We start from the raw sequence: 16,022 nt of genomic DNA, 5'->3' as shown, positions 1-16,022 counted from the left end.
CGTGGGTACAAGCCAGAGCTTATTAAGGATAAGGAGCATCGCGACGACTTGGCATTAGCCAAAACCGAGATAAAGCCCGTCGCTTCCATGCCAACTTCAACAAACCTGATTATTCTGAAGGTGCATATTGCAGCATTTCTTCAATGCATCTTGGTTTCTGCGGTCTGACCAACTTAAGAATATTTGTCACAGGATAGACAAAAATGTCTCAATGTAATCAAATCATGCATAACACCAAGACCAAACCTTCACGATAGCACCAGTTCAGAGTCCTTGTGTTTTTATGAACAAGGCCAGCAGATAATCAACTGGCGTAAAAGGTTAAGCAAGCTATAATCGGCCGTCACGCTAATCCTAACCTCAAATAGATTAGCTTGTAAAAATGTTGCAGATAATTCAGTTGTCTAATATAGTAAATACAACCAGCACTTAGTGAGCTGTCTGTGAAAGCTCCCACTTGTAGTATAAACATCTCAGCCACAGCAAGCAGATCAAACTACTTTCTTGCTTCTATCTCTCGCGTGGGTGCTTCCTTCCTTGCCGTTGTAGCAGAACCCAGCAGAAAAATGACTTCTTGATCAATCACTCCTGAAATGGAACATAAAGACACAAATCAGAAGTCGATACACGAGGAAATCTGCAAGTAAAACATCACTAAATCCGAGCTCTAATGAGGGCATTCCATTAAGTAGCAAGAAAATGTTGGTTTCCTCATCCTCCAGATCACTTAATCCACCATCTTTCACCTCTTACTTATGTATTGATATCAGCTTCGCTTAAACAAGAAAAGAAAGCTTCGGAGAGCATTTTTCCTTTGTCTTTCATCAAGCCCAAGAATTTAAAATCTAACAAGTACCACTAGTACGATCACTAATTCCGACGACATCATCATCGGTACCTGATGAAAGAGGTGGAAAAAGTTGTTGCCAATTCCACACCATACCTGATCAGAACAGTAGGTAGACTCGGCACTCTTAACCACTCAGGAGCTTTCGGAACCTTGTATCATGTTGCATCGATGGACAATCTTCGAGAAATCATCAAGACTTAGCTGTAATATAGACAGTCAAATCACGCCATAAACAGAGAGTTTGATTTCTAAAGACACAAAACCAGCATCAACATCCAATCCCTGGTTTACTTAGGCATCCTTAAATTTCCGTTGATCGCTAAGAAAAGCAATCCTTAATACTATTGTCGGCAATTGTTTTCCTTTGCATAACATTACTAGAAATTTGTTCAATGGAGCAAAATATAAAAGAGATGATATGGAGAAAAGTACATTCTCCCAAGCCAAGAGTGGGTTAGCTAAAGATCTAACTAGAGAATGGTCTTAAATTAACTATGTAAAAATTCCTATCATAACAGAAGCCGTTTTCCTACACTTTCGGGGCATGACTAGTCCTGCCAGGATATTACCACATTTACTTTCATTACTCCATTGTCGTGATTAAATCAAGTTGGTGATACTTCCCAGACAGTTATAGTGAAATCAAATTTAAAATTAGTCGATTCATAAAACATGACCATCAACGCAAGATAATTTCAAACCACAGACTTGTATCTGCATTAATAATTTAAAAAATTATGTTAACAAGTGCCGCGAGGACACTTCTTAAACACCTCAATAAAGAAAATTTGTCTTTTACAATGCACAATCTTTCTCATGTTATGCATAATGAATGAAATGAAAAAATGTCTTTATCAAGTATGGTTAACAAGTGGTGCGGGGACACTCCTCAACGAGACCCATAAGTCAATTATGTAACAACACAACAACAGACTCTGTCCTCATAAATGGTTAATGAATGTCATAACATGCAGTCAATTAAATTAATGATGCTGGGACTTTTCTCAGAATTTTGTAACAGTTCAGTCCACAGCAATGCAGTTGACAGAAGGATTATCATGCAGGACTTGAGATGAAACAAGAATAGTAGTAGGCTGGACCTTTCCATCTCCATCGCTATCAAAGCAGTGAATCATGTCGGCTAGTTCCTTGTCTGTCCACATAAAATCATGAGCATCAGCTACCTTGGCTAAATCAAGCGCAGTGATGCCACCCTTCCCCGCTTCTGCATGACACATGCAAGCTCATCAGTTCCAGAAACAAAAAGGTTCACAAGCCAAAAAGGGCGTCTATTGCACCAGCCTCCCACATTGTGGGGTCCAGGAACGGCTAGATGTACCCACTTAACAATGAGGTTACAAGCCACAGAAAGAAAAAGAAATGCCGCGCAACACCCAATTAAGAAACTCTCATTGTTAGTATCCAGAGGAATGTAGAAAAAAACTGTGTAGTAAAATTGACATTCTGAGACTTCTTTTGGCAGTTTCTGATACTAGAGCAACTGACAACAACATATCTTACAACTATATACTAGCAAACCAAAATTTGCCGGATTTTCAAATGCTTAACATCCCTTTTCATAACCATGACTCAAGAAAGGGATGGAAGATTTGCTGAGTATAAATATCCCCCTCCGAATTAGCCTTCTATAGATATTGGTTTCTTAGATGCGAATGCTTCAGCCTAACAGTAAATTAGCTTCTCTGAACCTCCCTACCATTTGGATAATGATGCACAAGGACAAGTAAACCTGCCATGCTAACTAACAGTTTGGTTGCCACAGCCATCAATGCCAAAAAATGAAGGAAAGAAGTGAAAAAATATGTATCCATCATCTGACAATCGTACACATGGAAACTCCATTAACCATCAATTACCATCAAGCTGAAAAAAGTGCATAATCAGCTCGTCCTCAGTCATCTTCACCCTGCTGGTAAACTGGAATTCAATAATTATTTACAGGCAAAGAAAGAAACAAAAAAACAAAAACAGTCAGTTAGGACAGAAAAAGGAAAACAATATTCTCTTAAAACAATTATTAGAATGAGTTACTGACAGTTTTTTTCCTCTTCAGCATTCTAGGATTTTCCCAAGTCTTTTCTACTTTGCCGTTAGGATCTACACCAGGCTCATTTTTGGAAGGCCCTGAACTCACTGTTCCTGAAACTCTGGTAGAATCATTCAGAGACAGCACAATGGCCTGCATTTTGCCACTGACTTTGTTAGTATTGATCTTGCAGTTATGACACGTGTAATAGATTCCTAATCCATGCTGAGATGAAACCCAAGCTTCACCATGGAATGAAAATATTACAATCATGAAAACACCAAATTTACCTTCGCCAATTCAGCATCATCATCAACATAATCCAACTTATTCAGTAACTTTTTGGTCTGAGGTTTCTTCTTCGGTTTTGACACTTTTCCCTTTCCCTGGAGCAGGAGATAGTCACAAAAGGTAAAACAAAACATTTCAAAGCAAGATGGAAGACTTACAAAAGTATTGACCTGTGCATTAGCCAGGAAGGACAAGAAGCACGGTTATTAAGAAGACATCAAAATAATACATGATCAGAATAGTTCACTGAATTCAGCTCGTCAATTGTGCTCAAATCAATCTTTAAACTTCTTCGACCCACATGAAAGACTTGGAACGCCAATTCAGGTTTAGCTCCTCTTACTTATCTCATTGTTTATTTCACATCAATGTCACTACCTTTGAAATATGTGAGAAATCTGAAATCTTATCCAAATACTAAAAATGGATTAGGACTAAAAATGAGGAAAAAGCATGTTGCAATTGGCGCTAAGTATCATAGCCAAATTCTCTAAGTTTGGAACTTATGAATCTACACGTTGTTCACACAACACCGCCCTGATCTTACCTAATATAGAACAACCAAGGACATGAAGAAGTTGCTCATGTTCAATATTCCATTGCGATTATTATAATGACATGTCCAGGGCTGATATATGCACAACTTACTAAAAAGTTCCAACGTGCACCTCAGATCTATAAGATTTCTATTGTTCTCTAAATCCTGACTTAAATGGAAATCTAATCACCTGAAAAGCAATAACAGGAGGTACAGAAAGAAAAACTGTCTTCCACCAAAACATGCACTCCAACAGGACAGAAAAAGCACCAGAAAATATAAACTTAAATGAAAGCCATAAGTCAATTTATCTAAAAAACCTACACTATATTATGGGGTAATTAAGTCATTTACTGAACTGCGGTATCAATATTTAACCAATTCGGTGAATTTCAAAGCTTTCTATCAGGTATTATACTTATGAAAGGGGTTCAAGCAAGTCACTTCAACCACTATCTATTGAAAAGAAAGGAATGTTGATGCAGCACCTTATAGCGGCTGACATGACATTATATCCATGTGCCCTGTGGCAAACTATCTTCTAAGACTTTAAATGGATGTTTGGAGAAGTGAACTGATTGAAACCATTTAGAAAGTATCGATGAGCAGGTCGAAAGTACCAAGAACCTTTTTCATTGAACACACCTAAAAAACCAAGTTGAGAGAAGGAGGTGATATACCACTTGCTAATCAGTATTTGACATTGGATGGAGTCGAAGGAAACCCTAGCAATCGGCACAAGGCTACTATTCCCTTTTTTGATATAACAACCATTTATAACTCAAAGACAGAGTCAAGGGGAAAGCATAAAGAAAGTAATTAAAAAAAGTAATTTTTCCACTTGCTAGACTCGGAAAGGCTTAAAACATGCAAGGAAGTTGACGAACTGATAACAGAGGTCGTACTTAACATAAGTAATGCAATGTAGAGAAAAATGAGAGGGGAAAATAGGCTAGCTGCAACTCTTCAAGTACATGGGACTAGAGTATCACCAAATTAATGCCCTTCGCTGAAGCAGTCTGGAGTTATTAGCAATAGATGAAATTCAAAATAAGTAGCCAATAAACAGTAATACTGTGATTTTGGAGTTTATTGTGATAGGTTTGAAATGCCGAGAAACATCAAAATTACACAATTTAATTGAAATTATCAAGGACTGGAAAAACGAAGGGAAGGATAGCATGTTAATCTACTAGCAAGTTCACACATTTTCTAACCAACTGCACAAAGTTTTGCTTAAGTTGGGTAACCTATAGATGTTGGGGAGTGAAATAGCATAACTAGGTTTCAATGCCACTTCAAGCCAAAAATCTCATGGTTACTTAGGATCCAACTTTGATCTTCTCATAACAGTCCTCTGTTTAATTATGCCAACTATCTCTTAGAAACACCTGTGAAGTTTCAAGAATGTCACAATCGAAGTCATAAAAGCATAAAGAAATTCATTCTAATTAAGAAGGCACTCAATGCAGCCAGCACCGCAATTTTTTAGAACAAAACATTTCGTGGAGAAGTCTAAAGAACTAAGAAAACTCAGGAAGAAAGTGCTCCTGAGTGCACTTGGCAACAACATCAACCAAAAAATTATACTAGGAAAAAGGCACTGTTGTGAAGGAAGTAGATAGGCAACACTTCCAAGTGACCGCAATATGCGGTGAGTACGCAACAGTTCAGAATGGAATGAATTAAAGCTAGAGCCGCCAAGCCGACAAAATTAACGCCACCGGAGCACGAATCACTTCATTCACTTGAATGGCCCCATTGTTCTAATTCTTTTAAGAAGGTACAAGCAGTGTCATTCATATTGAGAAAAATCCAAGAAATGAGAAAGTCAATGATCATTTGTTTCTCGACTCCATTGTCTTAAACCCACATTTCCATTTCCAAATGCGCCTGAAACCCAACTAGTCTAGGAATTCAATTCAAGCGAGAATAACATAAACAAATCAAAATTTACCCCAAAAAAAAAAAAACAACCTTTCTTTTACCAGACCCAGATACTTCAAAATCCTGATCATCCTCCTCATCGTCGACGCTAAGATCATCATCATCACCACCACCATCGTCCAAAGCAGGCGCGTAATCATCATCCCTGTCGTCGTCGTCATCCTCGCCCACCTTCCTTTTGCCCTTTGCGTCGCCCTTTTTCGCCTTCCGACTCGAACCCATCACAGAACTCGCCAAATTTCGGAGGCCCAGGGCCTCCATTCTCTTGTTGTTCTCTGCGATTCTCGACATCCTCTGCTTCTCGTAAGTCGATACTGCCGTCTTCGTCGAGCCGGGGAGGGTCGTAGGCTCCGGCTCAGAGCCCGAGCTCGCCTGCGTTCCATCGGACTCCGAGTCGGAAGTAGAAGAGGGACGCTTCGCCATCCGAGCGTCGCGGCAATTCTCAGACGAAATGACTATTGGCCGTCGCAAGAGGTCGACGGAGTGAAGCAAGCAACGAGGGCCAAAAGAAAACGGGAGGGAAGCGACATAATAATTAATAGAACTATGAAAGCAGCGCGGTCTAGTCGCACCGGTCCGATTGATTTTTGTGGCTTAAGCATTTGGACCGGTCCGGACCGAGTCGTCGTTCAAGCCTCAAGGTGTTTCAACTTTTAGGTGCACTTTATACTTCACAAGTTCACATGAGATGAAGACTTAACACTTCCGACACTCTCTTTACATGTGAATTTTAATTTGATTAAGCTGAAAATACCGTGCTTTGAGACCACATTAAAAATTTCCGGTGCCGCAGGTCGAAACTACAAGACATATCCAAGCCATTTGAATTAACTTTAAGAACGCCGATTTTCATCCTAAATTGACCTTAGTCTGTCGTACATGCAAATATTACCTCAAAAAATTGCATAGTGAAATAAATCAATGAGTTGACATATTTTCGTGGATCTTACTGGTAAACATACACGTTAGGTACAACGATTCATTCCATGAGTTAGCTCCTTCTAAACGATTGTAGGAATTACCATGGCTCGGATACTTTCACTTTCCAAAATTGGTCAAGCAATGCGAAAAGCTGCTAGAGACGAGCCAAGGATATGGGCCTAAAAGTGGCCAAGCAAGGGCCAAGAACCGCTTGATACATTGCCAATTTGAAAAAACCGGGCAAGGAAAGCCAAAAGTTGGAATTTTTTTTTTTTTTTTTCTTTTGGTCGAACCCAAATCGGAGTTTGGCCATGCTAATCCGTTTCATTCCACAGCGTAACGGAGAACTTCTGCACTGTGCAAATGCATTTAGCAATGCATTCCGCTTCACCCCGAGCAAAATATTGCTTTGCTCGCTATGCACTGGCATTCGTTGCAACCTTAGAAGTACCGTAGCGCAGTGCATTACCCCACCACAAATTCATGAGCATAGAAAGCATCGCGTCGCAGCGATATGCAACTATGAAGATATTTCACGGCCATTCTCTTTGGTAAGACCCTCAAACGAATAAGGAAGGCTAAAATACGATGAAATAGTATCTACTTTTGAATAGTCAAGTCACCGAATGGTTATGTCTGCAAATATTACACCAACTAAATGATCATTCAATTCATTCGAAAGAAAGAAAAAACTTCTGTCATTGTCCTACATAATCCGCCGACGATGAGGTAATTCCTGAAGTAGTTGTTACCGCTTTTGTCTTACCTTCCCCTCTTTCGCTTCCAGAAACTCAGAAACTGAGTCAGTCGATTTCCATGTCCCCAACTCAACCATTACGGAGTAAAATAACCGTTCACGCCCACTTCAAAGTAGTGTTTTTATTAGCGTGGAGACGGAAAAATGGAGCGGAAAGGCCGATAGGTGGTGTGGACGGTGCGACACGTAGATAACCCCGCGACCCATTACTCCATTCCCGAATCTCAAGCTCAATTCACCCTCCCCGCCACCCCTCTCTATCTCCGCCGGTATCTCTGGATGTTCAAAATGCCTTAAGAAGCTCCTGAACCACTGCCCCAGTCCTTTTAACTTTCGCCCTCTCGCCTTCTAATGGCGCCCTTTGTCAGAATCGAGGCAATCAAGCCGAACCCTCTGTCGCTCGCCACTCTCTGCGCCTGCCCGTGTCGACCCTGTGCGAAGAACACCCTGGTTCTGACGCGTCCGTTGTCAAAATTCAATCTTGGGTTGCTGTTACATGGGCCCAGGAGCGTTGTCCGGATGCGTTTGCGCGGCGTTTCGGGACGCCGGCGCATCGTCGCGGCCGTTGCGCGCGCCGAGCCGGACCAGGTCGGCGAGAGCGATGCCGATCAGGTGCTTTCAGTCGACTCTATCTCATTACGAAATCCAGAATTAGTGTATGTAATTGTTTGCTTGACTGGTGACTGGAATTGTTGGATGTACGAGGCAAAATGGTACCTTTTTGTGCTGGCTTTATGCTGAGTGCAAATGATAGGGTTCTGAAATAACGTGCTTTTAGTTGTTAGTAGTTAAGAAAAGGATGGTTCCTTACAATTGGATGGGCCAGAAACAGCAGTATAGATAATGTGTCAATTTTATCTTTCTTTGCTTATCCTTGCTTCCTCTGTTGGAATTTGTTACGTAATGCATCATGTCTGTGAGGATTTACTTTGTATCTGTCTTTTCATGCACGGAATGAATATCTGCGAGTACAGGACATGGCAATGTTTGTTGCTTGAATTGTGGATGAACGAAGATGAATAAGTTGCGGCATTAGCTCTCTGTCACCCTTATCTATCTGTAAATGATATTTTCATGTTAATTTGATTGTAAAGAAATGCTGAAATGGAATGTTTTAGGAAGTAGACAAAGGCCATCAATCTTCACAGCAGGGAGAGACTGATATGGAGACTCAACAGAAAGCAAGTCAGTTAAGAAAGAGAATTGTATTTGGACTTGGAATTGGTATTTCTGTTGGTGGTGTTGTACTGGCGGGAGGATGGGTGTTTACTGTGGCTTTGGCGTCTGCTGTTTTTGCTGGTTCACGCGAGTATTTTGAGTTGGTTAGAAGTCGTGGAATTGCAGCTGGAATGACACCCCCTCCTCGATATGTGTCCCGAGTTTGCTCTGTTATTTGTGCCCTGATGCCAATACTTACCTTGTAAGATTGAAAGACACCCCTATGCTATATTATTTTGTGGCACGGTGGAGAAATTTTGTTGCAAGCAAAGCTTTGAGCATGGACTCTGTTCCTAATAAAGTTTTATGAGTTAGCCAATCTTATTATGATGTAACAATTACTTAGCATGCTTCAATCTTGTCTTATCAGAATGTAATAGACTACCTTATCTGTCTACACTGCTTGTTAAGGGAGATATGGGTGCTTGCTTGCTTTTGAATTTCTAAAACCATCCTGTTCAGAAGAATGAAATTATCAAAAGACAGTAAAGTTGACATGGAAATTAAAATGTACCGCAATCTAGTTGTAGTAACTACTTGTAATAATAGTAGGAAAAAGAATTACCAGCATATTTGAGAGAAAACCCTCTACGGTGCAAAGACATGTCGAAAAACTTTGACTGCTTTTCAGCATGCAGTTTCTGGAAAATCTTTCGCATTCTCTGTTTAGATACATTTTTTCTTCTCCTCTAAATTGTTAGCGATCTGTGTAAAAATCAGGTGGAGTTCACTGATTTCTCATAGGATGCCATTGTTTTCCCCTATGGGTACCTTTGGAATGAATCAAAGTTTTTCCGGGAAGCAGTGCTTTCATCTAAAGTCGTTATTGCTCTATTCAATCCTTGGCTCTATTTGGCAAGGGACACATTTTTCAATTGATTTGTTTGAGGGTATGATAGGCATTGATTACTGATAGTTGCTGCTGTGCATGTCAGATACTTTGGTCTAGACTTTTCTGTGACGTCTGCCGCCTTCCTTGTCGCCATAGCATTGCTTCTACAAAGAGGAAATCCACGATTCTCCCAGCTCAGCAGTACAATATTTGGGCTATTTTATTGTGGTTATCTTCCTTGTTTTTGGGTGAAGCTTCGATGTGGTCTAGCGGCACCAGCGCTTCATACTAGTAAGATATGGTCTATTCCTGATGGAGGATGGCCCTTTCATGATACATGCATGTGATATTTTATCCTTAAGATTTGTTCAACCTTGGTTTTATGTCAGTCTATCAGTCTTCATTCGTTTCAAATTAAGATTGGAAATGTCGTTGAGATCACAATGTTACTTGTCAATTATGTACGCATCAATGTGGCGTACAAGACAATTACAAACAACATAGGTTATAGAAATTTAAACGCGAATAAAATCAAGACTAAATGGTGAGAGGAAGATCAATTCGTGGTATTCAATACAGCCAATGTAGCATATAGTCATCTAAACACAGAAAAATTTCAGGTTTAAATGGTGTAATGAAGATTAAATCACGATTCCGCCAATGTTAGAAGCACTTGGTATTGTAAATTATATGATACAAACAGCTTAGTAAGAATCGTTTTGGTGTTTTTGGCCATTATTTTTGGTATTTGACTCAGTTCATCATGGTTTTCATCTACCGGCACTTAAAGACTGTTGACTTCTCCAAGTGTGAAGATATGCCATAGTTTTACATAGTACACTTCAATTGATAATTGTGCTGTTTGTTATTATTTTCAGTTAAGCAAAAAGCTCGCATCAAAAGTTAGTTTTTTGCTAATTTCTACCTTGCTTTTAACAGACTTCTCCGTTAGACATTGCCACAACCATCAGCATAAGGGGAACAATCAGACAAACTGATAATTATAAAGAATTTAAGCCTAATTGACGTTCTTTCTGAAAAATGATTCTATTGTATTAAAGTTTAGAAAAGCATATTCTTTTGCTATTGTATTCTGTCTGTCTCTGTATAGCATTTTGTGAACTTGGCCTCACACCATTGCTCTTGTACCTGAACTGTTCTACCCATAAATACTACTTATTATCAGTATACTTAAAATTAATACTAGAAGAGGTGAGGAGTTTCAAGATGAAGCCTTTCCTATGGACGATGCAGTTTTCATTTTTTTAACATGTGTGATGAAATGGCTTGTATTCTCAGCGATTCTCGTTAATGCTGCTCATGCTTATGGCAAGCTGTGGTTCTTAACTTGCTTGTCTTTAACAGGACTAGGAGCAGCATGGCCCATCCTTCTAGGTGGCCAGGCTCATTGGACTGTGGGCCTTGTGGCGGCATTGACATCAATAAGTAGCATAATTGCAGCAGACACATATGCGTTTCTTGGTGGCAAAGTAATTTCGCTTGTAGACTTTCAGTGTAATATGTGCTGTAATATGTACCCTTTACATACAATTGGAAATCTACATGCCTTTGTCCAGTTTTACAGTTTCTTGTATATAAGTTTGACAATACACCCATGTCCCGATTGTGAATAGAATTAAGGACCTCGACCAAGTTACTCTAGAGTATGCTCGTGATCTGTTATCCTCAGTCGTGCTGAGAGATTGTTTGGATTAGTATCCCTTAATGAGGTTCTACACAGATAACTTACTTTTTTCAGACTTTCTTTCTTCTTATAATGCTGGTTTATCCAAAATATTATGATGAAACTCTTTTCTGAAGATATACTTTGAATCTTTGTGTGCTGTAAAAGCAAGTGAAAAAAATAGTTTGTTCTTGCGAGTTCTGTGCTTTAATGAGCATGAAGTTGACTTGTTATTCTTCATTTCATATAATCACATATAATGTAGGCAAGAATTGCTGGGTACCTTTGTGCTTAATTTCTTTCCTATTGTAAGATTTCATGATTGCTTTTCCTTCTGTACCCTGCAGGATACTTTGGTTATATGCAGACAGAAACCTGAAAACTATTGAATTTGAATGCAGGCATTTGGTAGGACACCACTTACAAGTATTAGTCCTAAGAAGACATGGGAGGGAACTGTTGTAGGCTTGGGTGGTTGTATAGCTACTTCTGTCATCTTGTCAAAGATATTTTGTTGGCCATCATCTTTGTTGAGGTAGTACTGCTCACTCTGGTAATCTAGTTTGCAAAACTATTTGTTCATGGATGAGAACTGAAATAACTTATTAATGATTAGGGAAGTTGATTAACATTGTTTCTTGGTGTTTGGAAGATAGAAAATAGGAGGAGTAGGAATTTTGGTGAGGTCATTTATTTCTAGTGGGATGGCAAAGAGAAATTTTGTCTTTGATGTGTGTAAAGTTAAATTGTCTTCACGTGCTTGTGTGCTCAAGAGGGAGAAGAGGGGAGAGAGGAGGAGAAAGAGGAGGGAACAGGGTGGATGTTGTAGAGAAACTGAGTATTGTCTTTCATCCTTGTTTATCTTGGATGCTAGGATTTCTATGCTTTAATTGTTAAGGATAGTGTCATAGAGCTGTTCTTGACTGCCAGTCTTTATTCCTTTTTCTTTTTTTAATATTTTTATTTTAAACATTCTTTGGACAGGATGAGTGATTATTAGGAAGTGTGTGTATATTTGGCCAATTGAAATGTTTTTAGACATGATCCCACCTTTTAAAATTTTACCAATGGGAGTTTTTTTTTCCCCCCTCTCCTGGGGAATAACTTCAACTGTGAATCCTCTACTTCTACAGTATTAGAAAAATGGTTATGGTTTAGTTGGTTTCGTTGGATGATTCTTCTACCTCATTGTGCTCATTTAATAAATAATTCACCAGCAGAATCTTAATCGTAGTAATGTTCTCTTTCTTTCTTGTTTTGATTTTTGTTCTTTTCTTGTCAAATAAAAAGTTTGATACATGTCGACATACGCTTCCTTGATCTTTATAAGTCACTTCCGTGATGTTACATACTCTCCCATTGGAATGTTTGAGGACTTATGTGTCCTACCACTTGAAACGAGTTTTCAAAATCTACTCTTTGACATCATAATACCTACTTTCTCCTAGATTGTTGAACGTAATGTTGTTTTCAAAATGTATCCATTTTTTCTATTTCTGAAAAGAGTTTTCCCTTTTTCTACTAAGGAAATTCATCCATGTCTCTTCTCATGCCTCCCAAATCTTCACGACTGATGAACCACTTCGAGGACATCATCTATTCACATTGAAATGTATGAAGGTCTTCATGTCCCTACTGTTTTAAGTGAGTTTTCTTCTTTGCCCTTTTGAGAGGGTAATACCTACTTTCTCTAGAATATAGTCATGATTGTTGTTTCTGTGCATACACAAACATCTTCCTGTAGCTTTTTGCTTGCTTTTCTTTCACATGGAAATACACATTTCCTCATAACACCATTGGTCCCAAATTACGTCCTTATTATTGCCAAGTAGCCTATGATATTCTTCTTGACCTTAAGGTGCCTATTAGGTATCATAGTATACCAGGTGCTTATTTCCCTATTATAAATCTCATGGATGGTATTAAATTCTTCCTTCTTCGTACAATTAATCCATTCTGATATCAATTTGTCCAGCACCTTTTCTGTTGTTATGTCTTATCCACGAAAACTCCATTGCATAGCTTACATCAAGGAAGAGGAGTTCATTCCTATCTAGGGGGCGAACCCAAAAGCTATTATCTTGTCGTAAGCCTGTAGAGACGGGAGACTCGGTCATCACTTTTTGTATCCTTGATTGCAAAAAAACCATTGTACAAATCCTAGGACTTGAGTATTTTGATCCTTTTCTCTGAAGCCAAAAGCCCAGATAATTCATTAAAAATCTCCTTGTGATCTCTTTTCGGTGCTCAATATCGTCATTAGATGCCTCAAGTAAGTAGATTTTGTGGTGTACTTGCAATAATGTCACATCAAAATTTGTGCATTTACTCTTTCTTATTGTTTCATATGACGGATCAACTCATTGCCTTCTAAGCTTCCTACAGTGTTATCACTTATTCATCAATAAAAAGCGTACTTTCTTTGTCTTGCCAATTTGTCCTTTAGTTTTCAAGGATGCCAGTATGATAATCTTCATCTTTGATTCGAAGGAAGGTACTCTCAACGTTTGTTCGGTAGCATTTCAGAATAATACATTTTGATCCTCTTGACTCAAAGCTTTTTGGATCTGTCATAATTTTAAACCTGTTTTTGTTCAGTTTGATTTTTTTTAGGTGATCACGTTGTTGCATTCTGTTAGACTGTTTATTTGCATTGTCTTTTCCATTGTGGTTTGCGTCTAATTTCGTATTGTTTGGTGGACAGTGCAATAGCATTGGGGTTCTTGAACTTTTTTGGGTCTGTTTTTGGAGATCTTACCGAATCCATGATCAAACGCGACGCAGGGGTCAAAGACTCTGGTTCCCTTATACCTGGACATGGTAAGTTCCTTCTGCTCTAATTACTTTGCAAAGCTGCTGAATTTTCTTTTCACTTTGGCCCTAATTCGAGTTGCTAAATTTGCTTAACGCTGATTATTATGAGAACCAACTTAACTTTATTTAGGACAAATTTCATAGTTCATTTTATCTGATTTCTACATTTATTTGGGTTGTCGATTTATAATGGTGCCATTTTTTGGTTGCTGCAACAATTGAAGCTTTCACTTGCAAGATTGTGTGTGTTTTCATTTCTGAAATCTAGGTAGCTCATCTGTTCGAGTATTTCTTATCACTATAATTGCATGGAACTCATCTGAATTTGGATTTGACCAAAATTCTGTGTATCCGCGTGGATAGGGATATAACTAATCATCTACCTAGTGCCTACCGCTTGTTGACAAGCATGAGAAAGTGAAGCTGAAATATCCTTCATGCTATCTCATTTTCCCTGCTGAACTTGCATTATAACTCATGGGAACCTGCAGATGAACCTTACTCTGTCAAATGCAAAGATTTGATACTTATGATTGTTTTGCCTTGGAAGTTTTCATCGATTGCTTGTTTCTTATGAAAAGAATTTGTTTCTAAGATGTCTGTCATGTAAGGTTTCCTGGACCTCTTTTTCCACTACCTCTGCTGCTTATCGAATATGCGTCAGATTGTAGTGTAGTTGCAAGGACCCAGTCATTTATGGTATTTTGCGGATTTGGGTTTCATGGACTATGTCTGTAATCGGAGGAAATGCCTGCAGGCGGAATATTAGACAGAGTAGATAGCTACATATTCACGGGTGCGCTCATGTACTCTTTTGTCAAAACCATCCTACCTCTATATGGCGTTTGACATCGGAAGAATGAGCAATAAAAAGTGCAGATGCGCCGCATAGTTCTGGGGCTGTTGCAAGATGGGACTTCGGGCCACCCAAGCAGGCACCGATTGTTTTCGGCCAAGAAAGTTAAAGAGGATATTCCTGTACGTACTCTTTAACTCGAAATGGCAGCTGAGAGTTTGAAGCGTACTCTGTTTTCAGTGTTAAAGGTATAAGTTCAAATGACCGTAGATCACTGTTAATCCTCAAGAAGAGCTGTCATTGGTCAACTCAATGGATGAGAAGCTGCTCCCGAAAAGTTGTTCTTTTCTTTCCTTCCTTGGTTCTTTCGGTGTTGTTAAGTCTTTCTATTGTAATGAATTGGCTGATCAATAATTTCGGCCGCAAGGTCAATCATCTCAATTTTTTTGCAAGCCGGTTTGCTGGTCATGCTGCTTGGGGTTCTTTAGCTGAAAGAATCAAGTTTTAGGATATATCTTCATTGTGCTTTAACTTTAATCTTGCTTGTAGAGAGTGGAATTTCAGCCCCCAGTTGATTCATTGGAAACTGACTTTTGACCTAGCGGAAGTTCTATATGCTGTAGTTTGGCTCATTGATCTCTTCAACAACTTTCCCGATGTTGGTGTTCTCTTGTCCAAACGTTTTACTGCCGGTCCATAGTTATTGTTCCATGTTAATGCGGCTGAAGATGGCGGAATGATGGGTCGAAACCGATTCGTTCAGATCGTTGTCGGGCCATCTGACCGTCATGTCTCAACATTTCTATTAGAACTATGTTAAGACTCTCAAAGTCACTTTGATCGCGCGCTAATTTACTCGTCATGGTTGGTAATCAATATTCTCAATTATTCGATTTCCAAATTGCTTCCCTTATAAGCCTCCCTACAGTAAGAAGTTGTTAAATGTTGACGCTAACAAGCTTATGAGCTTGCTGGCGCCTAATGTCTTGGTGACAATGATATGTTCCTTCTAGGGTGTCCTCATGGCAGTGAGGACCATGAGTAAGAATGTCATTATTTGTATTTTCAATCATCATTACTGTTATTATTAATATTGAATTTAGGCCTTCAAAACCCTTTTCAAAACGTATTTTTTCCACCTCTAATTATCTCATTAGATTAATTTTGCTACCCTTGAAGGTTGACCAAGCCAAGCAATCAATCATGGGTTGAAAATGATACATCTCTAGAGAGAGAGAGAGAGAGAGAGTCATAGTGAGTAGCAAAGGCCCACTAACGTCCCACCAAATCCCATCAATCACAAAAAAAAAAAAATGTCATACGCCTC

General features: G+C 39.1%; 2 protein-coding genes across 4 annotated transcripts; one reads left to right on the top strand and one right to left on the bottom strand.

The window, feature by feature from the left end:
* Positions 1-285: 285 nt before the first annotated feature.
* Positions 286-6,187, bottom strand: LOC115727688 (protein BFR2). Of its 2 annotated transcripts, none has more exons than XM_030657950.2 (7): positions 5,704-6,187; positions 3,188-3,283; positions 2,907-3,050; positions 2,728-2,788; positions 1,951-2,075; positions 944-1,051; positions 286-588 (listed from the first exon to the last, which is right to left on the bottom strand). In XM_030657950.2, exons 1-6 carry the CDS (start codon positions 6,094-6,096, stop codon positions 983-985), a joined length of 888 nt encoding a protein of 295 aa, XP_030513810.2. In that variant the 5' UTR covers positions 6,097-6,187; the 3' UTR covers positions 286-588; positions 944-982. The 2 variants fall into 2 exon arrangements, with proteins under 2 accessions (XP_030513810.2, XP_048132167.1); XM_048276210.1 differs by having other exon boundaries at positions 286-555.
* Positions 6,188-7,484: 1,297 nt separating this feature from the next.
* LOC115727686 (phosphatidate cytidylyltransferase 4, chloroplastic-like) lies at positions 7,485-15,350 on the top strand. 2 transcript variants are annotated; one of them, XM_048276126.1, is made up of 7 exons: positions 7,485-7,963; positions 8,470-8,771; positions 9,505-9,692; positions 10,767-10,891; positions 11,487-11,620; positions 13,870-13,905; positions 14,657-15,350. In XM_048276126.1, the coding sequence occupies exons 1-7, from the start codon at positions 7,703-7,705 to the stop codon at positions 14,679-14,681; spliced, it is 1,071 nt and encodes a 356-aa protein (XP_048132083.1). In that variant the 5' UTR covers positions 7,485-7,702; the 3' UTR covers positions 14,682-15,350. The 2 variants fall into 2 exon arrangements, with proteins under 2 accessions (XP_048132083.1, XP_030513808.2); XM_030657948.2 differs by having other exon boundaries at positions 7,486-7,963; positions 13,790-13,905.
* The last annotated feature ends 672 nt before the right edge of the window (positions 15,351-16,022 follow it).

This window comes from Rhodamnia argentea, chromosome 3, assembly GCF_020921035.1.
Source record: "Rhodamnia argentea isolate NSW1041297 chromosome 3, ASM2092103v1, whole genome shotgun sequence".
Taxonomy (NCBI): Eukaryota; Viridiplantae; Streptophyta; class Magnoliopsida; order Myrtales; family Myrtaceae; genus Rhodamnia; species Rhodamnia argentea.
Note: the sequence above shows the minus strand (reverse complement) of the source record. Positions and strands in the feature narration are given on the sequence as shown.